This window comes from Phalacrocorax aristotelis, chromosome 3, assembly GCF_949628215.1.
Source record: "Phalacrocorax aristotelis chromosome 3, bGulAri2.1, whole genome shotgun sequence".
NCBI classification, from domain to species: domain Eukaryota; kingdom Metazoa; phylum Chordata; class Aves; order Suliformes; family Phalacrocoracidae; genus Phalacrocorax; species Phalacrocorax aristotelis.
Window position 1 is genome coordinate 124,185,861 of NC_134278.1, and position 26,878 is coordinate 124,212,738.

Here is a 26,878-nt window from a genome sequence, read left to right on the forward strand (position 1 = left end):
TATCTGAAGACCCACTGGAACACAGACAATTCAATTTAATCTTGGGGATAAACTAATCTTAGAGCCCATTTATACCCCTATTCCTTTCCAGGTGCCCACAAATTTCCACCTCTTGTCCTTTCACAGATATAGGTCAGCAACTGATATTAAGGGATTCTTGAAGCACCCATATATAGAGAACAGCCCACGCAATTTGGCCAAGGGTCTGTCAGACTTCTTTGCAATGTGAATGCCTAGGATCTACGTAAGGTGCATTGTCAAGCTCTGTCACATACCTTCTGCACCAATAGAGACAAGTTTCACTCCTTTGCTGGCGATATAATCCAGGGCTTTGTTGACATTAGCAATTTTATGGAAGCGCATCTTCCCTCTGTCTGGTTTCGGTAGTCTTTCCCCTGCAGAATAACAAATTTGATGTATTATTGTTACATGCACCTGACTACAGACACCCAAGTGATTAGAACTCAAGCATGAATGTGTCCTGAATGCTGTCTAACAGTTAGCAGTTATTTTAACAGGTATTTTTCTGAAAGAACGTCAGATGGCTTTGAACAAAACCCTGAAGAAAAAGTCAAAATGTTGAAACATCTGACTTCTTAGATCTTTCTGATATAGCAGTAAAACCAGATTAAAATTTTTGTATTTGCCCTAAACATCTGGAAGATATGTGAGTGATTCCTGCTACCCAAGTTCTGGTTCATTGCTACTGCCTGTATTAGAGTAGCTGAATACTAAGAAGCCAGGATGTTCTCAGAGCTCATCACCCTTACACCCACCTGACTGTAAAGAGGCTGGACTCTATCCAGCAGATTAGCCACAGCATCCTTCCACATCTGACCAAGAGCAATGGTTTTTAACAACCTCATCCAGTACAGCAGAGCAGCTAATTTCAGAGCACAGGCTGATGAGTTTGAGTGAGGTTATCTTTTCAAATCATTACAAAGAGTAATTTCTGACCATGGCTCTGCATTTCATGAAGAGTGATCATTTGAAGATCTTCTTTCCCCACTGAAATCTCCAGCAAAAGTGTAAGCTGTCTTTTCCATAAAGATGACTTTAAAATCTTCTTGCTCTTTTTCACCTTTATTGTGCATTGTAACTTGAGCTATTCTCTTCCCATTCAGGGCATTCTGAGTGTACCTGGGGACTAACCCTCTGAATAACACATAAAAGGGGTGACATAGTGAGTTTACATCAGTAGCCAAAAGGAATTCTTGGATTTTCCACCCTTCTGAAAAATTAGACCTTTTACTTGTGACTAAATATTGATCTAGTTTTACTTCAGGTACTCACTTCTAAAAGCATTGGTCCATCCCATAAAGTCATTAAAAGCAAAGCAGAACTTTTATATTAAAAATGGAATACATTGCATTTGTAACCTAAGTGTAAAGGCTTTATAATTGTTAGGGCTAAGACCAGGTCCTCAGTTTCTGTGGCTTGTCCAACAACACTGTGATGTCAGTAATACCCTGATACACTGTGATATCCCGGAATACATCCACAAAACAGAAGATTTTGGAGATAAGGAAAAAGCAGAGCTTTTTTTCCCTCCCTTTTGTTTTAGTGTTTTCATCTCTCACTTTTCACCCTACTTAGAGTTTGCGTTCACTGTTTTGAATTGTTAATACTTTTTGTTCTTTTAAGAGTCTTTCAGTTAGCATGCTGTAAACACATAGCAAACTTTATTTTAGCCAACCTGAGATAACTTCCAAGAGGAGCATCAGTTTAAGGCCATTTCTGAAGTCCTCCTCAATGTTCTCAATCTGTGTGCCTGCTTTCCTGAGGTGGGAATTGCACCAGGCTGTAAACGTCTGTAATAGTAATTAAAAGAAATATTTATCAACAAGGCATTTTCCAAAACAACTACTAAGCCACCTGAGTAAACACTATATCTGAGATTTTCACTACTGCTTTCGAAATGTGGACGTCCAACTCCCATTCAATTTACACATGTCACTGAGTTCAAAATTCTTACCCCAAGTGTTCCTGAAGATGCAAAGAATTGCTTGATTAGAAGGAATATTGTGCAAGAATCTGCTCGTGAATGCATTCTGAAAAAAGATCTACACATAAAGGCAAAATTTGTCTAATAATTTTTACTATACTTAACATTTTATGAGCACATAATTTTATGCTGGGAGTTATCTGTTACACATTCTTCCCGAAAAGAAAGATTGATATGGTGTAAAGGAAGCTGTGTGACAGTAAAATGTAGGCAACATCAAGCACAGAAGAAAAAAAAACTTCTACTACTTGAATCCATGCCACAATAAACAGTTCTTATACAGATTATCTATGTCAGGGACAAGTAACATGCGTTTCTCACAGGCAGAAAGTTGTGAGAACGCTCTTCAGGATGAAACTGAAGAGAGACTTTATACAGCAAGGATACCAGCAAAATTGCATCTGCTCCTACTTTTAACTACAGTGAGAATCAGAAAGCCTTCTGAAAACATGGACAATTAGAATGCATTTTGAAATTTTACGATGATTCAAGCACAGAAATCTCACATTCAGACCCTGCAGATATGGCCTAATACGGGGCTTTTATTTTTAAACTGTATTATATTTTCAGAAAACTACCACAACTTTATGAAACACACAAATGCAGATACTTAAGCTTGCAAGACAAAAATGGTCACAAAGCAACCACAAGCATTTCTCTCTCCATGGAGAATAACCAAGTCTGCATTTACTTGCCCAGGATGAAAAGCAGAATTATATTGATCGACAGAGGTCACATACACATTGCCTTTTGTATGAATGAAATCAAAACATGGGCTACAATAAAATTTAGTAGTTAAAATTAGTCTGTTTTCAAATATCCATTACTTCTCAGCCTTCTGACAAATTCTCCTTGCTTTTCAGTGTCTGTTATTTCACCAGTTATTTAACTCTAGGTATATAACAAGGCCATACATTTTGGTAGGTTAGACTTCAGCTACTTAAAATTGTCAGATATTTGGAATTCCCCTTCTTTTGCTATTTCAAATTACCATAGTTTTAAAAACATTTAATGTTAATAGTTTAAAAAATGAAATATATCCTAAATCCCCATTATCAGTATGAAATTTCCTTTGGCCTTCTTTTTTCTTGCCTGTTTTTTTTAAGACTATTTAATTTCTGATCTCTCAGAAACAGAATAAGAAAGGCCAGTAGACGAAGGCAAAAACTTTGCCTGGAACTGAATTTTGTAAATTCTAGACAGATTTCATACCTGAAGAAGATATGGATTGAATTTTCAAAAATGGCCTATTCTTAAAAATGTGATTTTCGGTTAAAGAATAACATTTTGACTGTTCTTGGGTTTGATTCTAATTATGTGAAGAATTTATGTGCAGCTTGCTGGGCTTTTTTCTCAGATCTCCCACAGTGACAAGGAGCAGCTTGCTAAACTTTAGTTTTATCGACTTCTTTCCATCTGAAAGGAAGCAGCAAGAAGTGCTATGGATATGGGGGAGCTGTGCAGTGAAATCCCTAATTCTAGATACCCAGAGACAGGAGGAGAGAGGAGGCTGTATTGAAAGTGGTTCTGGGCAGGGGTCCTGTTGACCTGCAGGGGATGAGTTGCAGGTTAGAGGCATAAGAAAGTCGTTCTGTGTGCAGACAGAGGTAAGTATGGCTGCAGCAGAAGCATTTCTGCAAATACATCTATTTTAATAAAAGAATTGAAAAGCAGTCATTCAGGAAGGTAAAACTTCCCTCATTTTGAGGTAACTAGTTTTACTGGGCTCACGGGAGACTTGAAACCAGAGTGTATCAAGCATCACAGAGATACTAGGCACCTCTACCCTCAGGGCTTGACATGATGGAGTCTTAGGATGGTATTTGGTTTGGATGATTATAGGGTTAGGATCAAGCTTATAAGAGTAATTTGTCTGCCTCAAGCAGTATCTTGTTCTACTGGTATATATCTAAGAAGGCTTGCACCACGTAAGTCATTTGCAAATACTAAAATAAGCATCCTTGGATGGAAAAATATTATGGTAACACAGAAAAAAAAACAGCACTCAAGGGTAAATGCACATGAACCTTGCATGGCAATTTGGCAATAAATGTTAGAAAGCTGAACCAGTAAATAAATGAGTCTTTAATGAATTAAGCTTCAATGATGGACATGTGCTTATCTGCAGATGCTATTGCAGTTTGTAGAACTGTTCGAAGCACACCATGCTTGGAACTCAAAGAGGAATTTGGAGAAAAACCTCAGCCATTTCCATCTCTTCTTTTAGATGTTTATGGTGAATGTTCTGACCATGTACCACTCAAGTAAATTAATTTTCTGTATTTTTCATTTAATGGCAACAATCCCACCAGCCAAGCAGTCTTACAATACAAATCTGATTCCTGCTGTGAAGAAAGCTACTTCTCACTTAGCTCCTTAAGAAGAAATGGAACCTGGCACTTCTTAGCTCATATATCCATAAATAAATAAATCAGCAAATCTGAATTTTGTCCACCTCTAATCTCACTGTGGTCCTCTACGCTTCTACAACAGCTGATTCAACTTACTGGATGCCACACTGATAGACAAAAAACATAAGTTTTATCCAAAAATCCCAGAGTTTTCAAATAATTTAAATAGTTCCTCTTGAAAACTGACATTTTTGTTGCACTGAATTTGCTGAGAGACAAACTTTCTTCTCAATCTTTTTCATTTTATGAAGACACTAAGCAGCCAATGATATGGCCTATGATATAAACAAGGAAAAGATGCTACTACTGTCGAATCAAGCTGTTCCAATAAATAGTTCGAAGACAGTCACTGGTTTTATGGGCTGCCTTTTTATATCTGTAGGTTATTTAAGATTCTTTCCAGTATTATTGGGGTTTGTCATTGACATTGTAGCAGTCTGAAAGATAAACTTGGAATTACCTACAAAGCTTCCATTCATGAGATAAGTTCTGCTGAAGCACTCTACTGTGGGTGGATTCTGTACTTAATCTGTATCTAGATAATTTATCTTCTATATCTAGAATGAGAGATTTAGATCTTTTATCTAAACTACAGTTTCTCAGAGCTTTCTGTTTTACCAGTGCACCAGGTCATGAAATGGTGCTATCCCCTTGAGACAGTTGTCTTGTGCCTCACAGAAAGTGTCGCTGCAGTAATTACAGCAGGCTTACGGCATGTGGCTTCATAGCCTTGTGCCTTGCAAACTGGCTTATTTTCCTAGGACTAAACATGGTTATAGGAATGTTACTTAAGGAAGTGTTTACTCTGTTTCAATGATGCAATCCATAAGTGACTGTATTAAAACTACTGCAAAACTTAACTTGTGCATTTTAAGTTTCCACAATCCATATTTTATTTAACCTTCGTCCTTCTATTCTCATTGTGATACCACTTGTTCTCACTGCGTTGGCTTTAACTAACAGTTCTATTCATAGTAATTAAGAAACAATTCAAAGCATGTTTAAGTCCTGGAGATCAAGATACAGCCAGCATATAGTACCCTACAAATTTGTAATGCACTGGGATTTAAAAGCTATTAAATGACTTAGACAAAGCAAATTCCTTTTTATGCTGAGCTGTACAGCACATTTCAGAGTATCAGATTGCCCAGAGGAACAAGGCAGGACTGAAGGCACCAAGCCGAATACCAGGAGGAATACAAATAAGTGCCTAGAAAGCTAGACTTTTTTTATTTTTTTAGAATTTATTTACCATAGGCATCTCTACAAATTTAAAAAATAAAGAAATAAAAATTTCTCCTTTTCAAAGTTGTTGCTAGAAAAGAAGCTTTGCTGACATTCTTAGATGAGAGACCGCAGAAGAGGGGACGCAGGGCAGGAAGCCAAACAGCTTTCAGTCCCAGAGGTAAATGTTCTCTTAATGCACTATTAATTGTCTACTGCTGTCACAGGTCTATTTTGGAAAATAAATTCCCGAAAAGGGAGCACAGTGTATGTTCTATGCCCACTTAGCCTCATTGTGACGACTGCCAATAGCATGTTCTCCATAATTTGGATTCACAGATCAGTGTGTGCCTGAGAAAAAAAAAAACCTTACCTGGTTTTTTACTCAGGCCACTTAATTTTACAAGCCCTTAACAAGTAGAATTGCAACTAAGGGACAGAAAAAGGACACATCCCTAATCAATTATCAATCAACTGCAGCCAATGCCAAAAAAATGATAGGGTATGCCCACTCTGTGCAAATATTTTTACACATGCACAATGAAGGACATGCTTTGATGGAAAAAGTGATATTTCTGGAGGTCGAATTGCCTTAGACTCCTAGGAAAGCCCACGGTCTTTTTATATAAGCATAATGATAACTTTTTATAGTGCTCCAAAGCCAGAAAACAAGATGCTATAATAACAAGTTTCATACGTGCATGTGATAATAAGGATAAAGAGAATTGAGAAAGCACCAGTTACCACCCTCTCCAATACTGTTACCCATCAGTGGGTCACAGGACAACTTGTTCCACATGCTGAAGATACAGTGTAAATTTCTAGTTTAGCACTGACAGTGGGTTGAAAAGTGGATCCAGCCTAATAAAGGACTGGAGACTCATATCTTATTTAGTACGTATATCTCATAACAAAGGTTAACACACTGCCTTTCACTCACTCCAACTCAAATAAATTTCTGTCTGGTATAATATTTACAAGTTTTAAAATCTAATATTGATTTTAAAAGGCATGTGTCTGCTTGTCTGTACCCCTGCCAGAAAGGCTACTGGCCCATGAGTCATTTGGGTTTTCAGTTTCTAGCCTTTCTGTAATATTTACATAAGAAAATATAGACAAAATCCAATTTTAACATATAAGTTATGAAAAATATTGCCTTAATAGGAAACTTAATACTTCCTGTGTCTGTTAAGTAAAGCAGAAGCACAACTCATTTTAAATGGACCTTAAATTCTAATACCCAGAGCAGGAGAACACACCTGAAGAAAATTAACTTCAAATATAAATATTCAGCACATTTGTTTATGTACATACGTGTTACCTAATTATCTCAGATAGAGTTGTTTCTTAAAACTCTGCTTTATAGCCCTTCTAAAGTTTTTCTCCTCTCTACTTGTGCTAGCTGAGGGTCTTCATTACTTCTAGGCTAAATGAGATGCAGTGATTCACTCTGTAGTTATACGGAACATTATTGGGCTCTGAGCACATGGCAAGGGTGTTACAGAAAGAGCTCTGCCAGAACATTCCCCCTAGGCCAGACTGAGGTTTCCCCTTGAAGAATCTCCCATCTGTCTGTTACCCATGTTTTAAAATATTAGTTGTGAAACTGCAACATGATCTCCTAGCTCCAGTGTCCACAGTGTTCTAATGAATGCAGGATCAGGGCTTTTCTCTGGGCTTGGGATAAAGTCTGCATTGGCCCTCATTCTGTTAACTAATTAATTCTGCTGCCAAAAGAAGGGTCATAAAGGTGAAACACAGCAGAAAATTGCACAGCCTTTATAAACTAGCTTGATGTGAACCCTTGACTACACATGGAATCTTTTAGCTGTTCCTAGAACATCTAGATCAGCTGTACTTTTAGTGTATTAGGTGCATTAGTGTATTTTTATGAATCGAAAATAAATAAAATCTTACATCTTATTTGTTGGTTTGAATTGTCATTAACTGTCCCCTTGCTCTTATTTCCCCTTGCAGTGGAAGACTAAATGCATTGGTACATGTTAGTAAAATGACTAGAGTAACTGTAACAGGAGAGGTGATCCACCAGTACAACTCGATCACGCCAAAACACTTGGTAGGCAAAGTGGGATTTTAACACTAAACACATCAGAGCACAGCAACAACCCAAACGAAGCACAGTGAAAGCATAGTGAAGGATGTTATGAAGGCTAAGGTAGGGGAAATGTTCAGTGTGTTCCAAAAGGTCATTAAAAGGAAACCCTCAAATCATAGGCAGTATGTCAAAGCCAAATTCCTGGGGACGACAGAAAGGATAGCATAGAACTATCTCACAAAGGAAGTTAGTAGAAGCTCCATCACAAGGTCCCCAAATCCAGAATTGGGGAAAGCCCTCCCTGCTCCAGCACATCCATCCATACAGCTGAACAGATGGTGTCAGAGATGATATGCAAGCATACTCTGCACTGTCAGCCTATCTGTTCTAGTAACTAAGGGAACTTCACCCAAGTTCCTTAATTTTATCATTCACAGGAGACATTGTCAAAGAGATGCACTCGTCACACAGGACATTGCACATGCATGTCTCATAAGTATTCTGCATTTTGCTTGCGTGGAAGAGCCTGGGGAGACCTCAGTCCTTACAAAGCAGGTGGCCTAATCCTATGCGAGTCTAGGGTTTCCTCTAAAACATGCAACCCCTTCCCAGCGCTGAATGATTGCACGTCTGTTTTACAGTGCTCACTATTAACAAAAAACAAAAGCCACAGAGCACGTAAATATCCCTTCAAGAATAATTTGGCAAGGCTGAACCCCCAAAATGTCAAAATTATTGAGCCTTTTGTTACCAAGTGAGTGACATTAGTTCTTTCTTTCAGAGGAGACAAGAGAGAAATGTTATGCTGTCCCATTGGTCTAAAACAGGAGAACTCAGGATGCAGCAAGATGTATGGGAAACTCAGTATGGGTCACTGCATGCGCTGTCCTCACCTCAGCCTTTTTTTCTTAAGGGAAGAACAGGAAGGAAAGGAAGGAAGATAAGAGGTTTCACAAGGTCTTTGGAGGGGCTAAAACAGTTAAAATATTGCAAGGTTTATTAGGAGCAGGTAAATGTCATCTTTATTCGATCAGCTAAGATAGCTGGAAAAGACAGAGGAGTTTTCAGGAACATAGCCCATCTTTACGTGTGAGAGAAGCATCAGTCTCAAGCATGAAAATTTAGGTAAGTCTTCAGACAACTCAGGACTTTCGTGGACCATCAGTGTAATACTACAACAGCTCTATTCCCTGAAGGAAGCTCCTTCCTTTTTCATTACTGTTGATGACACACATTTATGAAAGTTTTACAGCAGCAGGCATCTGTACAATCCAAATGCGTGACTTCTCAAAATACATGCCATGCCATAGGGTTGTCCGCTTGTGTGTTTTTATCAGTTTAAAATAATTCTGCCTATTTTACATGTATCTTCAATCAGAAACACTGATATTTTAGAAGTAGGAGCACATGCAATGTTTAAAATCCCATTTGAAACTAAAGAGTGTTCAGCACCTGTAGGACACTTCTGGTCTAAATCTACTTTTCATTTTTGGAATTTCAGGAATCACTCAAAGAGGAGAACTCTGCTCAGAAAAATAATGCAGAAATAAAAGGGGCAAAAATCCAATAAAAACCTTTAGTAAAAGCATGGGCATAGATTTACCTTGCATTATAAAAACCACAAGATACCTTTACCCATTCTTATCTTTACAATATAACTGCAACCTACTCAAATTTGTTAAGGTGAAGGAATTAGAAAGACAAAGAAACTGTTGGGGGAAAAAAATCCCAAACCTACTGTCTACTTCTGATATGTTCTTCTAATTCTGAATATTTTTTGACACATCCCTATCACTAAGCAGACCAGAGTGGTCTGTGGTAAATTTATATGTGGTAATTTCAATAATAAAGGGGAAAACACAGTCTTATAGGTGATAAAAGGTTTGGCATATTTTATTTATGGAGAAGTGGGAAACTTCACTAGGCAAATACCACCAACTTTTGGAGAATCCAATCTTATATTTACAAAACAAAATTTTGAAGGACAAGCAAGCAAAAATTTATGTTGTGCTACCTTTCTAAGCCTGCATTTAGGCAAAATCATGAGAGGAGGACATGCATGTACCTATCTAAACTCTAGCTATTCATTCAAGTTCCACTAGTTAAGCTAGAGTATTTTAAAGGTCCCCCCAGCAAGACTCTGCAGAAGCAGATCTCATATGTCACGTACCTAAGCTGGGTGCAACAGCAGAGAGCTAAGAGGAAAACTAAAAACAAAACCATATGAGGAAAAAAATAAAAAGAAGAGTGTTTAGCAAGTCAGAGAGTTTTTTCCTATTAATGGTGAGCAATGGCTCAGTATTAAGTGGAAGTGCTTCTTCCACTGAAGTATACTTCTGTAGGAATCTGCCCTGAACCATTTTCTATACTACACTTTACTTACTCATTTAGATGACAGAATAGAGCGTATGCTTATGACATTTGAATATGACAGCAGAATGATGGTTCTGAAAGCATGTTTCATGACAGAGCTACAATTCAATCTAGTCTTGACAAAACAGTGAAACAACTTGAAGAAAGCTGGATGCAGATTAGCAAGAAGTCTGAAGTACTGCTCTCCTCCAGTAATAAATAAGTGCAAAAACACAGGATGGAGAACTGCTGGCAGGGCAGTAGCACTGAAGGAGAGGCTCTGGGAATAACAGTGGATCACAACCTAACCTGATTTAAAAAAGGCTATTATAAAAGGCAACTACAATATTGGAATGTTTAAGCAGAAGTGTATCAGTATCTGAAGTATTTCTTCTAATCTCCTCTGTGCTGAAAGGGATTAGCGGTAGTACTGTCTCCTCTTTTGGGCACAAAATTCAAGAAGAATATGAACCAGTTGGAGAGAACCAATGAAACAGCCATGAAAAGAATAAAAGTCTAGAAAACTTCATCTGTGAAAAATATAGAACCATTGGGTAGGTTTAATCATGAGAAGTTTGAAGAGATTAATACTTGTCTCAATCATTTAAGAAGTCACAACAGAGGAGAGAATACAGTTCTCTGTGTTCACTGAAGATAGAGCTTAAGATAGATACGAGCTTAAACAACAACAAGGAAGATTTAGATTAATTTTTAACTCTAGAAGCAGTGAAGAGCTGGAAGAGATTGGCTGGGTAAATGTGAAATCCTCCTTCATGGACATCATCAGGAACAAGTTGGATAAATATATCAAGAACAGCATCAGCATATTTGCTTCTGCCCAAAGGCAGGGGAATGGACTAAATGCTTTCCCAGGTTCTTCAACTCATACTTTCTACGATGTTCATCCTAATGGACATCTACACTGCAGCCTTGAAATGGGAGAATAGGCCAGAAGACTTTTTCCTTCCAGATTCTGTGGCTGAGGTATATACTTAGGTATATATATTATCCAAAGAATACAAAATAAGGAGTCCTTCAGCAGAAAACAACTCCCTTTTAAGAATCCAAGCACTTGACACACAACAGATAGCTATAAACTTCGTTTCTTTCAGGGTGTTCTTTCTGTGGTCATCCCCATTTCCCTCTCCTACTTTCATATGACCTCCTAATTTCCCTTAGCCAAATGAAATATAACAACAGAGGAGATTTGTCAGGGATATTGGAGAAAAAGACAGTAGAACAGTGAAGACAGAGAAATATAAAGAAACAGAGCTGAAGAAATGTAACAGGATAGAGGGAAAGAAGATTGAAAGTCAACTGGCAGAAGAGTGTTAATGTAAAGTTAAACATAAACCAAATTAAAATGAAAGTGGATTCAATGATCTGTGCTATGGGTACATACATTTCCTGAAGTCTGTTTTATGATCCTGGAGAAGAGATTCTGTCACTTGTGTTTTTTCCCCAACTTTGCGACAGACTTTAAGTCATTCAAGACAGGAATTTTAGAAGTGTTTTCACTGTCCTAAATGCTGAGCATTTTATGACCCATGATTCCTCATATGGGACTACAAGCCTTTTAACAACAAGGGGAGCAGATGTTAGCCACAGCTGAGTACTTTTAAGTGCCCCACTTCTGTATTCAAGGATGATGAGAATAATAAACCCTCCAAATCCCACAGCACTATTGTGGGGGAAAATTCACTGCTGCTTTTGAGGTGCTCCAACACTACACTGAAAAAAAGCCCAATAAAGAAATAGTAGCAAGAAGATTAGAAAGTTGACAAAACTATAAATATCATGTAAATAAAGAACAGTAAAATTAATCAAAAACAGAACCTACTGTAAACAGATGGAAAACAACACGTAATAATTACCAACACCTTCAGCATCTGTTCTCAGTCATCCAAAGTTAATTCTACATTTTTAAAAAATCAAAGCTAGCTGTTTAGCATAAACCAGTTACCTGTTACTGTAAATCTAGTTGTGTGCTAGCTATCGTTCCCTCCTTAAACTCTTAGTCAATTATGAAATGTGCCAGAGAAAGAAGTCGCTCAGGGACCTGTTAAGAATAGCAATGGCTGTGAATAACCCCACAGATGCAATCTGAGAAAGCATTTTCACAGACAGAAATTGTTTTAGCTTTCACCTCTAGGATGAAAAGTCACTATCCCTAACTCTCACTAATAAGGTCAGTTTTGGGCACCTCCAATGAAGCTGCCATTTCTGGTGATTTAAGAGATGGGGACACCTGTCCTGACAAGAGCTAAACTGAGAGTACAGCTCACCTCATAGACATTACCAACCAGCCTGCATGTGTTAGCAACCTTGTCACTTATTCACCTGGCCTGGGTTCAAAACATTGACCTAAAAGTGAAAGGTTCCCCCCAGCCACGCATTCCCAACCAATAAATTAAAAGTCCTTCTTCAGTCCAAGGTTATCTTTCATCAGTCGTTGGGGTGTAGGAGCTATTGGAATATTCCACTCGGAAGGCTTTGCAATACTGAGACTTTTAATTAATATTGTCACCACCTTGCTAAGTGGTGACAAAGGTCAGGGTTTTGCAAGTCAGCTTTCTCTTATATGTGAATGACTATTTTTGCAGTATAGTTTGCCTATTCACATCATATGCGTGAATCCCTGAAAAAAGATGGTCACAAACAGCACAGGGAACACTTTTTGAGAACCCTTTTCCAAATGGCAACATCCAGCTGTCTTACAGCAGCCCTGGATAATTCATTCTAGCTAGATGGATTAATGGGGAGCAATTACTTGCTGTTTGCAATGACTTTACCTCTTTATCTGCCCTCCTACTTCAATAACAATACGCATGACATCATTTACAGTTATACACTACCCTTCTGCTCTCTTTGCCTTTTACGTAAAACAGCAGGTATGTCAATACCTCGTCATAACAGCATTAATACCACTGAATTTTTTAGATTACATACCATTATTCAATGCATTAGAATGCTCAAGGTACAAGATTAGCACTACAGGAAGGTAAATAAATGGTATAACCTGCGGAGTAAACATAAAGTTCTCAAATTACTAACAAATTTCCAAGTTATAATACTCCCCATGTTAAATTTCATTCTCTAATGAGAGTGAAAAGACAGTGAACAAAGACGCAACATTTGACTCCTTGCTCTTCCACAGTTTTTTGTACAACTTCTTTCAGGTAGTAAAACCTCTTTACACGTCTGTCCAAAATCTTTACCCCACAGTAGAGATGAAATGGAAATACACAGCAAGGACTGAGAGCTCTAAATCCAGAATTAGGAGGCCTCTGTTCACCTTTAAAATTGAGCGATTGTGCAGTACTTTACAGTCCCGTGTACACTTTGCAAATTTAAAATGCTGTAGCAATTGAAAGATTTCTTACTCCACAAGCCTCAAAACACAAATATTGGTGAAAAATTTATCTATGAATCAAGCATATTCAGAACACAGTTCTTAAGTGGGAGCAAAGCTTTAAAAACAAAACAAAAACAAGCAAAAAGGGGACTAATGGAACCATACAAAGGCAAAGGTTTGAACAACCTATTTTTGGTCAATGGCTTCTGTTTGCTTTTATTTTCAGATGTTGATTTTCTATTTCCCTTGAAGGAAGTTTATGGACATGTTGATCTCATTCAGTAGGCCATATTGTTTCTAGCATTTAATAATTTAACAATTAACAGATGATGGTAATTTTTTTTTTTTTTACATGCAACACTGCCAAATTTTGCCCTTCAAAATGTCTCCTATTGAAATCTGCAGAAATAGAGAAGCATCGCCCACAAGGACCTGTGTGTTTTTGATAGAGACACAGTACTCCTACACAGCATGACTGGGAGTGTTCAGCATCCAGACGGAACCTCCAGGGACTGCCAACTATTTGCATGGTACAACAGTATTTTCCTCTAATAAGATAACCTAACTTTAGAGCATACTAACCAAATATTCTCTGTTCCAATACACTGCACTTTGCAGAGCTTGAATTTACACTATAAAAACACGTAATTATGACATTGCAACCTGAAGTAGTATGGCTATAGCAACTTAATCTTACACAGCATTCCTGATCACTTTACACCACAAACCTTTACAGCACATACATACAAATAAATCAGTTCACGCCCAGTTGTCAGAGTATTAAAATAGATTTGCTGCTGCCCTGCACACAGTTGAGTGCAGCAAAGAAATGTACATATTTTTATAAAAGCTTTAATGCATTCTGTCACCCATGCAATAATGACTGCATCTTTGCATTTACATAGAAATATTTATTGATATCTTAAAGTGCTGTCCAAAAGATACCTCTCCCCAGCCAATCAGGTAGAACACTAGGGACCTAAGCAGAGAGCTTGCAGGGTGTGAAGCATGCACATTCTGTTAGAAACTCCAATTACTGATGCACGCTCCCAAACATCTCTTTCATGCACCCTCTCTCTTTTGCTGTCTACAAGTTTTTATGCACAGATCTTGGGTGAATAAAATCAAGACAACTCCTGATACTTTTGAAGTCACACTCAGGTAATGGAACAGTGAGCTATTTGCATTCTGGTGCTTTCTGGATCACTTTTGAGCAAAGTGATATTTGGGGGGTCTCATTGTAAGTGCTACTTAGACAAAGAGCTATATTTAAGGAGCACTTTTTGGATCTAACTACTGAAAAACTAAAAAACACAAGAATAGAAAAAGGTATTTAGTATGTCATGCGACCAAAATATCCAATGAAAAGTTGAACTGTCATAGGGCCAAAAGAAATTCACTCATTTCTACGTTAATCGGAAGGAGTTAATTCTGGAGCACCACCTTCCGTGCTCAGCATTTCTACTTCACAAGAGTATCAACAAACTAGATGGCATCTTCAGAAAAGGATTCACAGTAAGAATGCCAAAAGGTTAGGAGGGAACTGTTTCAGCAATGATAAAAGGTTTGAGACCAGCCATTTTTCTGCTTTTTCTCTCCCTCTATATTCTTTTCCAAGTGGCCACTTCTTTACTATTATGGAACAAAAATGTAATCTCTGTTATATTTGCCTCTCCCTGTGGAGAGATAAAACAAAGTGTAGGTAATCCAAAAAGGCCCTCGAATACGGTGGTGGATCTGCAAGTGACAAATCTGCAGGTGTGCTTTAAAGGTGAAGTCTGTGCCCTTTATACTGCCTGGGGCTTTCTCTCAAGTATATTAAACCAAGAACACGCATTACCACTACCCTATCAGTGCCAAACAAACCTTCTTATAAAGAGTTCGTATCTCCTATTCTCCTTTCCAGTCTCAGGTCCTTCTTCCACCAGCTGTGCCCTACAGTGCTCCTCCTGTTTTCCCAGGAGTTCCTGAACTATCACAGATAGTGCTGGCTAACACTTCTGTTTCAGCAGATACATATTTAAATGACCAAATACCATATAGGATGAGATGAGAGAAACATTCACACATCATAGTATGTAAGGAACTGGAAATAGAAGGATTAATTAAAGTAGGCTAATCCAGGATTTGGTTGACTGGATTTCCAAATGTCTTTCCCTTGCTTTCTCTGTTGATTTTCTTCACCATGCTTTCTTTATCCAGTAATTATATACTACATTGCCCAGTAAGTAAATCAATTATTAATTGGTCAATACAGTCAGAGTGGGATAAAAGTATGTTCCTATCCAATTTATCAACATTCTTTAACACACTTCCATAATCAGAAAAGTATGTCTTCTGACTGATAAAGCTAAAACAGATTTTGCAAGTTTTTTTAATTCCACACACACCAACACACACATATTTAAGTCCCTGACACAAATAAATCATGGGAAAAGTACGTCAATAGTCAGACCCCAAGACATTTACACAGTAAATGCTGTCTTCGCACTCTGTTATGTAGTATATTTGAAGATCACCAAATCTAGTTTCATTTATAATCTAAACTGAGGTTTCAGTTGAGATTCTTATAAAGAAAGGAAAACCTCATGCATTAATTCCCAATCATGCAACAAAAAGCTCCCGTGGCATATATGCCAGGTTACTCAATGCAGTATTTCTCAGTACACAAAGCATATGAACTGTCTGTGTTAATGTCTTTACTATTGTAACTGATGATAAAAAAAAAAATCAATTTTGATTCCTTGCTTGTTTTAAGAATCTTTTTTTTAAAAGAATTTGGTAACTTCTGCTGTTAAAGATACCACTTAAACATATTGAGCTTGTTTTTTAAGCTCTGATGGTTTTTTTGTGAGGCATTAGCTATAAAGTAACATTTTCCAAAACATTTAAAATATCCTGTAAGCCAGCAGACTTTCAGAAAAATTCTGGAGTTGCTAGGTAATTTTCAGTGAGGCTCAGGTTCCTAAATTACTGAGCTTTTCTTAAAAACAGAATAAAAAGCAAAACATTACTCGGGGTCTTTGGATGGCTTAATTATATATGAATATGAAATTTAACTAAGTAACCTGCTCTCAAGTGCTTAGCTAGGAACAGATGGGTAAATAGCAAACAAACAATGATGGCTGTAAATGCTGAAAGCAGAAACACCTGTGGTTTAGACACTACAGTGTTTGTGATAAGCAAACAGCTTTGTCAATAAAATGCACAGTTCTTTGTTTATAGCATATCTATTCTTAACAGGAGCCATGCTGGGACCTGTGCTTCATGGAAATGAAGGCCATAGACAAAAGGAAAGCAAGCAAACTTCAGCCTCATGTATGGTGTTTTGTTTGTCTTTTAATAATAATACCAGATGGATAAGTGCATTATACATAATGTGTACATGTACAGATATAGCTGCCTGTGGGCTGCACTGCAAACTACATTGCTGAGGTGACCTGGGATTAAGAAGTGGTAAGAACAGTGAGGGTGGCTTCAAATTCCTTCAGTGATCTGGTATATAGCAGATCACTGTACCAGCAAATCAAGGGGACTGGAAGACTAAGGATAGGAGTAGAGTTAAAGGTGGTCAGCTGCTCTGCCAAACAAAATGCATGGTGGAACTACACTCCAGAGTACAGCTGGAGATGGACTTGGACTATAGAGGTTTTCCATAGGCTAAATAAGCTCCTCTAGGTGGAATAATACCTCAGACCTACAGAGTCATTTATGTATTTTTCTTCATTTGTATTTAGTGCAGGTGGGTACCAGTTTTCTTCATATTAAAGAGTGCAACGTCTTAAGTCACGCAGCAGTGAAAAGCTACACCACTGCCAAGATTAAACATAAAACGGAGTTAAAAAAAATTGCTTAATGCTAGATGGTTAAGCCTTTCTGTGAGTGCCAAAATAGCAGGCTGATTTTCAGAGGTGCAAAATAGACAGAAGTTCCTCCTGACGTCAGTGGAAATGCCTGGGTGTTCGACACCTATAAAAAATATGAGTGTTTCCTTAGACACTTAAGGAATTATCACAGATGCTAATTTTAGACTAGGGTAGTCACTTTCAGCAGACTCCTGCTATGGTAGTGGGGGTGAGCAAGGCTTTTCTAAGAGGCATTTCAGAGTAGAAGCCATCTGCTCTAAATTAGGTTCTGCTAGTTATCAAATTAATGGATGGTTGACTGATTTTGCTTACAAGTTTTTGAAAAGAAATAAGAACAATGATCAGATTTCAAGCTGAAGGTATTCTGACAGTTAAGAGCAGTTGGGAAGAAGCATTTGAAGTAAACGGGAAATCTTACTTATACCACGTACAGTAAACACTTAGCACTTTCATCCGTAAAGCCAGCACATGAGTATTACAACCACTATTTTGGAGATGAAAGACATGGACAAAGTGAAATGCTCTTATAACTCTAAAGCAGGGGAAACTGGGACCAGACATAGGAGCAGCACTGCCCATTCTTGCACTTAGGGCATAATTTCAGGACTAATTTTCTTACCTGTGTGCTCATATGGAAATTTAAGGTCCAAATATAGAAACTAACTAAACATTAGCCAGAAAACTGTTAGCTTGTGCTTCCCTCTGGACAGGCCTTCTAAAGAATGAAGTGTATTTCTACAAGCTACCATTTCAAGTGGGACACTTTCCTAAAAGGAGAACATTTCATTTCAAAGTCTTCTACCTCTATCTCTGCAGATGCTTTGTTCCTGCAGAGCAGTAACACCTCCCCTGTAATCCTTTCACACCAGGAGTTCGAGGATTACTAGGACCATGCTATCTTGATCTGTATTGAAGAGTTACTGGTAGTGCCAGCAAGAAGAGCTACTACAGTATATGTACAGAAACAGTCACAGAGGGTGATCATAACATTGTTTGCTTGTTAAATGATGTGGAAAGAGGTAACTTCTATCTTTAAATATATACCTAACTATATCAAGTAGAAGAAGAGCATTGTATAGCACCTGTGTAGTTACAATCAGCTTTATGCATCGCCTCTCAACATGAGGCCTATATAAAACCAACAAATCCAGAGATATTCTAAGAACAAATGTCACACACCCTTACATTTCATGAAATGATGTTCTTCAAACATTAAAGACTGGAAAATCACCCCAAACTACTAGGAACGAAATTTAACTTTGGAGGAAATGGAGTGCTCAATGTGAATATATTCTCCTGGTATCAGCTGAGAGTAAAAGATGCAAAGCCATAAAAGACGTATTCACTCACAGTCAGCAACTTTCCACTGCTCCCAGTAAAGGAATACCACATCAGTTACACATTGTTTATCCCGACAATTAGAGCTCAATAAATTGTGCTTGGCAGTACAGCCATCCAAAACAACTGAACTTTGCCAACTGTGTAAGCACTTTTATATTTATTTGCTTGCAAGGATATAAAATAACATGCAGGAGGGACATCTTTTGACTTGGGACAAAGCTAAGCAGCACAAATTCCCATCTAATTCTATTTCACTGACATGCTTTTTCCTGCATCAAGTCCACCTGCACTCCAGATACAAATCCAAGGCATTCTTCTGTACGCAGGCTCTAAAGTACAACTTCTAACACTACCGATATCTATATAGTATTCGCTGTTCACAAGTAAAGATCCTAATGCTCAGTATCTCTGAAATTAATTCAGTAGAACTGTACACTGCAATATAGAAATTACTACCTAAACATCATTAAATGGATCAGAATTTATGCAAGTGATTAAGTTTATGTTAGGTATTTGGTATCCGACTTTTCCATAATAATAATGATGAAACCTCTTTTGTCTTACTTGTAAAAGGATGGACGGGATTTGGTGGAATATTTTGAACTGTGTTAGCCCAGTGGCAAAAAGCAGTCAAAATCCAGCTTGCAGAGCTGTATTAGTTTGATTTGGAAATTGGTGACATAATCATGACATTTTCTTACCGGGATTCATTAGTTTATAGAATCTATTTGAGCCCCGCTTCTGCTTGCACAGGGCTACAAAGTGTTTAAGCTTGGATTCCCTCTTTACTGCAGTCTCAGGACTGAAGACCCTCTTCCAAGCAAACACCTCCCATGCCTCCCTCTTCAGCTCTCCCATGACCCAAACACAAATCCACGGCAAGATGCAGACCTCCCACCCCCAAGAGATTACAGCAAAGCCCACTGCTTAACATAGAGCTTTTCTCTAGCTCTTAAGCACCTTGGTTGCAGCTTATGGAAACCCACTTAGATCCATACTTTCTTCCAGTCCTTATTGTCTTACTAATTGGATCAGCGTATCTGCAGACATTTTACTGTATGAATTTCAGGGGAGGCTGCAGTGTGTGTCTGTGAGTGCAGGTAGGAAGCAGCCTTTGCTTCCCATTGTAAAATCATTCTTATAATTTCTTTTCATAACCATACAGTTCTGTTGCTGGCAGATATTTGGGGGTGAGTGGCAATTAACAGCTGAATTAGGACTACAGGAATTATCCATTTGACAACTCTAACAAAAGCATACAGAGCCTGGAATGGGTCAACACTGAGAGGGTCATTTGAGTTTAAATAGAAAACATAATATTGAGTAATATATTGATTTCTTGCACTTAGTATTGATAAAGAAATGCTTCCCATTCACAAAACTAGCTCTATAAACAGTTCTAGTTAAGTGAATTTCCTAATAGCTTTCTTTTTGAATTTTCCTTCACGTACCAGCATGACAGTATTCAAGGCCCCCTTTAGCTGCAGACCTTATTGACAGCTTCCAAGACAGAATATGAAGCACACTGACAAAATATGATCGTTCCACTATCCTTTCAGCATGCTCCTCTCAAGCACCATTCCATCCAACTAACATCAGCAAGAGGAATTTAACATGTTACTATTTTAACAAGCACTAATCTCTAAGAGGCCAATTGTACAGAACAAGCCATAAACACATCCCATATTTCTATACACAGTCCCTCTACCCTCATGGCAACTCTTCATTGGACCAAAGAAACTGCAACTCCATGGCCTTCTGTTGCATCAGTGCCTCATATTTAGGACAGTTATAGTATTTGCTGAAAAATCAAGACATGCTGTGGCAGAAAAAATTAAGTTCGTCCATTGACTACCAAGTTCTGAGTCAGACCCTATATGGGGCCATCTACCACTGAGAAGGTCACTTAAAGAGCACCCAGGATTTAAAAGGAAATGAAAGATGTTTTATGTGCGTGTGCTTAATACTAGAGGTTTTGGCATCCACTGCTTGAAAATAAAATTCTTGATGCACCTGGAGGAGAAGCATTTGGCCTAGAAGTGCTGAAACTTCATGTTACCATAAGGCATGCTCCACATCCACAGTGGCGTATATCACTTGGCAAGACATTGTTCTTCTACAGAAGACAGTCACAGTACTGGCTGAATACTGGAAAAAAATAAGCCTGAAAAGGTGAAATTGTTTGCCTTTCTAACTATTGGTAGTAATAGAAAATCCTGCATATCTACCAACAGAATTACCAAGACACCTACGTCATCCTAATTCTGTGCATAAAAGGTAACGGAGGCAGAGAATTGCAGTGCAGGACTCAGTAAAGCACATGATTTTTCCACTATCATTCTGCCTTTGACTCTGGAGGATTTTGCTCGCAACAAATTAAATCCCCTCCAGGACCCCCATCTTTATAAGAAATATCCAACTGTTCCCAGGTAAGTACTAGGAATAAGTAATGAGAAGGCTGATACTCTTAGAAAGGAGTGTAGCTTTTGCCTCCCTCACACCTCCTACATCCACTGCTGGTTCTCATCCAGACCCTGTTCATGTTGCTCACTTGCAGAGGGGAATCTCGATGCCTTCTCAACAATCCCGCTGGTATTCCACGTGGGTAAAAAGTGTCACCTCATTAAAAACCTTCAAGAGATGGATGGTTTCTCTGTGTGCTATAGGAGCTTAACCCCAAAGCTGATTATTAAAGGAAAGAATTTTGCACAGCCTAAAAAAACCAAGCAAACAAACAAACAAAAAACACTGAAACACTATACCCCATGAAAACCCCCACCCAAAACCACAACTTTGATTATTTCCAGATAATGTCAGCAAAAAGCAGGACCTAGGCTGGAATGCCCTGTACACACAGTAGGTATTGGTATATTGGTCATGACAAGGATTTCAATATGGAGCCTGTAAACCCATGAGGAGTGGTTCTACAATACTTAATTTTGCTGATGGCATCCAGCTTCTCCTGCCAACAGTTTCTGCCTTACATTTCTTTTTCATTCATTCAGGCTGGGTTATTTCTTTCCTTCTCTTCCTGGTTGAAGAATGAAGCTGTTTCCTTCCACTGCTTCATCTGTCTTCTCACCAGTAGACTTCTTCCAGGAAGAAGTTTCTGATAAGAAATCAAGTTAGATTCCACCCATAGAAGACCACACAAACTTCAGAGTGAATCCAGGACACTGACTGTAATTCTATTTATAGACACTGAAGTCAGACTGAACACAAGGTCAATTTCTCTTTCAGGCTGCAATGAACCTCCCAAATCTGCCCAACCTAATGAAGTTACAGCAACACTAGAAAAAGAAGGATGTTGTCCCAAATTCATAGTCCTGGTAGCTTCTCCCAAATAATTTGCCATATATGAGGCTTTCAAATGCATTTTTTTTTAATTTGCAAAGACAACAGTAGTTGTATTACCAGCCAAAGGAGGTAATATAGATAAATCCTTATAGGTCACACTGAAAATGTAATCTGATGTGCACTGCTGAGGACTGCAAAGACACAGCTTCTTTCCTAGAGAACCTTTTCCAAAGTCCTCACTCATGCACAGCATTCAGTGTCATCAAGAAGATTTGCATTCACAAAGAGTGCAATATCAAGGTAAATAAATATTCTGAGTCTTCTTGTTTTTTTCTATACCAGTGTGAAAAAAAAGGTATCAAAATGGTCAGAAATTGCATTTTCACCCACATTAGAACCCTTCTGCGTTAACAAAGTGGTGATATAAGGCCCATACAGCAAGCTAGAATAAGATCATTCATCTACAATACTATCAGTAAGGCAAGGAGTATGTTTCCAGTTCTTTCCTTAGATGTGTAAGCGCAACAGTGTCAGATACACGTCTGAGCATCCAGAGAAGACACATATGAAATGTTTGGAGCCAGTTTAGTGCTTTACAATACAATACAGCTGTCCTGAAGAAGAGACCGCACCTGTGTCCGTTTCACAACCTTCAGATCTTTATCCTGAAGGCTTACGACTTCCTTGAAAAACTAACAACCCATATTTCATGTCAAAGTTTTAAAAAGCATGCTCTTATAATAAAGCATTGATAGCAAAAGTTACAAATAAGAAAGAGCATTGTTTAACACACAGTTTGTGAAGTAGTGTTAGCGATTCAAACACGTTGCAAACAATATGTTTGCATTTTGAGTAACATTGCTGTGCTTGGTTTCCAAAGCTAAGGGACACTGCATTTTCCTGGGTTCCTTTTAGTTATATGAAGATACAGGCTAGTGAAAACCAAAAGGTTTGTGGAGTTTGTTGCACCCTTTTTGGAAACTTAAGAAATAAAGTTATCATGGAGAGAAGAGAAATCAGGTTTTAAGTCTTCGCCTATGAGCTAGTATGATTTTCACTTCCACTCCAGTCCAGCAGGGCGGGACCGAAAGACAGCTAATCCCTAGTCTGACACACCAGAGAACCAACCACTTCTATCAGTTGTTACAAGTATCAATGCTGTCCTCTTTTCACCAGTGGGAAAACCAAGGTCTGAGGTGAGCTGACCTTGCCTAAGGTTACAGAACAGAGTGAAGAAGAGAATCCCACCTCCTCTGGCCAGACTTTTTGATTTCCAATACTTTTCTATTTCTGTGTAGTGCTGAAGAAACACGGGGCCACTTTCATAGACTTTTCAACTGCTGTTTAAGCGCACACGGCCAGTGGAAGTGTAGTGGGTCAAGGGGCAGATTTCAGAAGTTTCCAATCTCATTGTTCCCATCTATATGTTCAAACACCCCAAGGCTGTAGTTCTCTAACTAGTTCCTGCTGAGGACAGCAATCCATTCAAAATACTTTTTGTTTGTTTGCTTGTTATTTAGGCTTTCTTTAAAGTTGCTGTCTGAAATTTCCAACCATTTGATCCTGTGTAAGTTTTTACCAATATTTTCTAATGCAGGAAATGAACAAATTGTTGTATTTCTTGATTTGACACAGGCTAAACGTTACCCCAACTAAAGCATTTAAATTGTTGTTCACATTCAGAGAGACAGAACTAATCTACAACTCAGCTTCCTTTCCTATAGTGTACTTCATATTTCTTCTGACATCTGCAACCACCAAGGAGCCTGGATTACAGCAGACCATAATACTCTATGAACCATGGTTATAATTAGGCGTCACATCCATTGTAATCCTATGGACGTCATCATGTGTTACCAGCATCTGTTGACAGATCTCATACCAGGCATATCACTGAAATGGCAAGTCTGGAGAGGGCAGCCCACAATAGAAACAATGGCATTATTTTTGGTTTGTTCCAAGACTGTCTAATAGAAAATATATGCTGCCAACTGCCAGGGCTCCACTGAGATCACTCTTCAATATTATATTACCAGTTAGAACAAAGATCTGTGCCCATGTACCTGCAATCTTCTCCTAAGAAATAAGGAAATAAAGAAAGCACTTTCTGCAGCTGTCTTACTACCAACTAGAAAAAAAGACTTAACATTTTATAAAGTTTATCAGGCCCATTATCATGAAAGCACTTATTTTTCATGTAATAATAAATTCAGACTCCTTTCCAAGACAAGGAATGAGGATCCCCTCTCCTAAACTTTATTTAAATGTGGTATCAGCCTAATATTATAACTAAGCCCTGGGAGCTGGCAACATAAAGTAGCAAAGCCACTATCTCTCTATTCAATGGAAGTAAAGCAGAGTCTACGGTAATTTATCAATGTGGAAACCTGACTTTCTGCTTAAGCACCATCTGTTTGGAGGACAGAAACAAATTTGCTACAGGGTCTTAATACTAACTACTCCCCACTCTTCTGTAGAAGCCAAGAGACTTACTGTAAACATAAGAAAGCCTACAGGATCAAAAGTTTCTTTATTTTTTATCATTCATCTGCATTGGAGGAAACTGCATTAGAGTGCTGACTAGATAGTCAGCTGTCCATTATTTCATTTTGAAAACGGCATTCTCTGATGCTGGACAATCGAATCCTAATCAGATGTAACCATGGCCTGTTACAGCTGAGCAGTTTCAAATCACTAAAGCACTTAAGCACTAAGGTCTCATTATGAAACATAAAAGAACAGTTCACCATCTAAAGAGTGTCAAATTAAAACAAACGTCAGTGTCGATGAGTACAGCTTAATAATTGGTTAGGAGTGGCAGCATCTGGGTAAATCAAGAAAAGTGAACATCCACCTAGCCCAAAACTTCTCCCACTCTACTCATACAGCAGGATCTGAACAGCTGTGAATGTAGAAAAATGGATAAGAACAGCTAAAACTCACAGAAGGAAGAAGTCTACAAGTGAAAACTGAGAATAGAATATTGGCTCTACCAATTTTAATGGAAACGCAGACCCTTTGGCCCCAACGATTCTAACAGCTCTTACTTTTATAGTATAGTTTTTATAGAAGCTGTCACTGTAAGAGTGGGCCAGACTCTGTCATCAGATATGAACAGGCAACTTCTGCTTAAGTTTTTGAAGTGAGCTGCTTTCCTATAGCAAAAAGCATATTCAACCTTATTGCCTAAAGCAGCGCTTCTCTCTTCCCCTCCCCGCTTTTTTTTTTTGTTTTCTGTAACCAGCAGATAACCTTTTAATCCCAGATCTGTCAGCTGTGACTTCAACATCACCTTTTACATTAGGAAGTAACAAATCCTTCACAATATTTCATCTCTCTTTCCCATATGCTGCTTAAAACCCAGTGAAATTAGATATTGCAAATATTACTAAAGTAACAAACTATTGACAAGACTGCTGATGGGATTATAATCTCTGCCTATGTTCAGAAGAAGAGCATGGGCAGTACTTGCTGGCGTAATAGTTTTCTTACACTTAAAAGGCAAGAAGCATTTCCTCTATAATGTTATATTCCAAGGAGTTTACAGACGTGGTTTTTTCCAGACTGTGAATTGGCATGTGGGAACCTAACCATGAAATACAGCTTTCCAAATCTAGCCTGGATATGTTTCTAGGCAATATTTTCCTTGTCAGATCATTCAGTCAGAATTAACAGTGAATTGTAATAAGAGCTGACTCACAAGATGACAATTTGAAAAGCAATTTCTCAGTCTGCCTTCAGAAATATTGCAAACTTTTTTTGCACACCAATTTTGAACCACCTCATTCATCTCCCTGTTTATAATTGCAATTTACTAGTTTTGAAAAGCAATCAGGTACGTACATCAATTCAGAGTCTGCTTTCCAAAAGGAAGACCCAGGAAGTGAAGCTAAAAATTACTGAAATACTATTATATAAATCTAGAGGTACTGACAGTGTATTTCCAGTGCAATAAAAAAAGAAACTCTTGACTCTCATAAATTAGTTTCTTCTTACATAGGTTTCACTTAAGAATCCCAAAAGCAAATGCTTTATCCTCAAACTATGGCACAGCTAACATACATTATATACATGCTTTACACACTGTAAAATACATTCTCTTACAGAAAATTAGAACGCCTTTCTGCACAGCCCCAACAATTCCAGATGCAGCATGGCAATAAGAGCAGGCATCATTCCACACAGAAGCACATACACAGACACACGTTACTTTATTTCCAGACCTTCCTTTGCTGTTTCTCCCATGCTGGGTCCAGGAGCAGGTCCCTGTCCCATTCTTCTTCTTGGGTCATGTACTCATCTTCTTCATAGTTGTAGGTGTACTGCATGTTTGTTTCTATCTGGTTCATGCTATTCATGCTACCTGGGGATCAGCTTCAGCTGCTGTGGCTTCTACTACGTTTAAATAGATTTATTTTTTTTTAAGCTTAGTTTACTTGTTGATGGGTTGTAGGTAGCAGTGGCTTTTTTTCTTTTTCCAAGATGACAGGGAGTGATGACAAGTCTTGCTGAGAGCAGAGGCCGAAACTGTCAGGTAGGTGCTGACCTGTGGTGACCTTCCTTCCCTCTCTCTCCTGCCCTCCTTCCCTCTCTCTCTCTCTCTCTCGCTCGCTGGTGCTGCAGGTCCCTGCGGCTGACCCTCCGGAGAAGCCCAGGACGGCTCATTGCTGCCGCTTATTATCCCCGCCGGGCTGTCACGTGGGGCGGCGGCGGCCGCAGGCGGCCCGGAGCCCTCGCGCGGGGTGGGGCGGAGCGGGCAGCAGCGGGGCACGGCGGGCGGGAGCGGGGCACGGCGGGCGGGAGCGGGGGCACGGCCGGGCGGGAGCGGGGGCACGGCCGGGCGGGAGCGGGGGGCTCAGTGACGCTTAAGTCGCTTACCACTTTCCTTTTCAGATTAAGGATCACAAGAGCCAGTGAAGGCAAGGAAAACCAAGAGATCAAACAATTTCCAGTGGAGATCAGGTCTGGAGT

The 26,878-nt window shown here is 38.7% G+C and overlaps 1 protein-coding gene across 3 annotated transcripts in view; it reads right to left on the bottom strand.

Annotated features, from left to right (window-relative positions):
• ACTN2 (actinin alpha 2) overlaps positions 1-26,560 on the bottom strand; it is a 70,201-nt gene extending 43,641 nt beyond the window's left edge. For all 3 annotated transcript variants that reach the window (XM_075089426.1, XM_075089428.1, XM_075089429.1), the window contains exons 1-3: positions 26,131-26,560; positions 1,697-1,811; positions 276-395 (exon numbers count right to left, since the gene is read on the bottom strand). In XM_075089426.1, the coding sequence (XP_074945527.1) occupies positions 276-395; positions 1,697-1,811; positions 26,131-26,265 (370 nt within the window). In that variant the 5' untranslated portion in view covers positions 26,266-26,560. The remainder of the gene's footprint in view (positions 1-275; positions 396-1,696; positions 1,812-26,130) is intronic.
• Between the last annotated feature and the right edge of the window lie 318 nt (positions 26,561-26,878).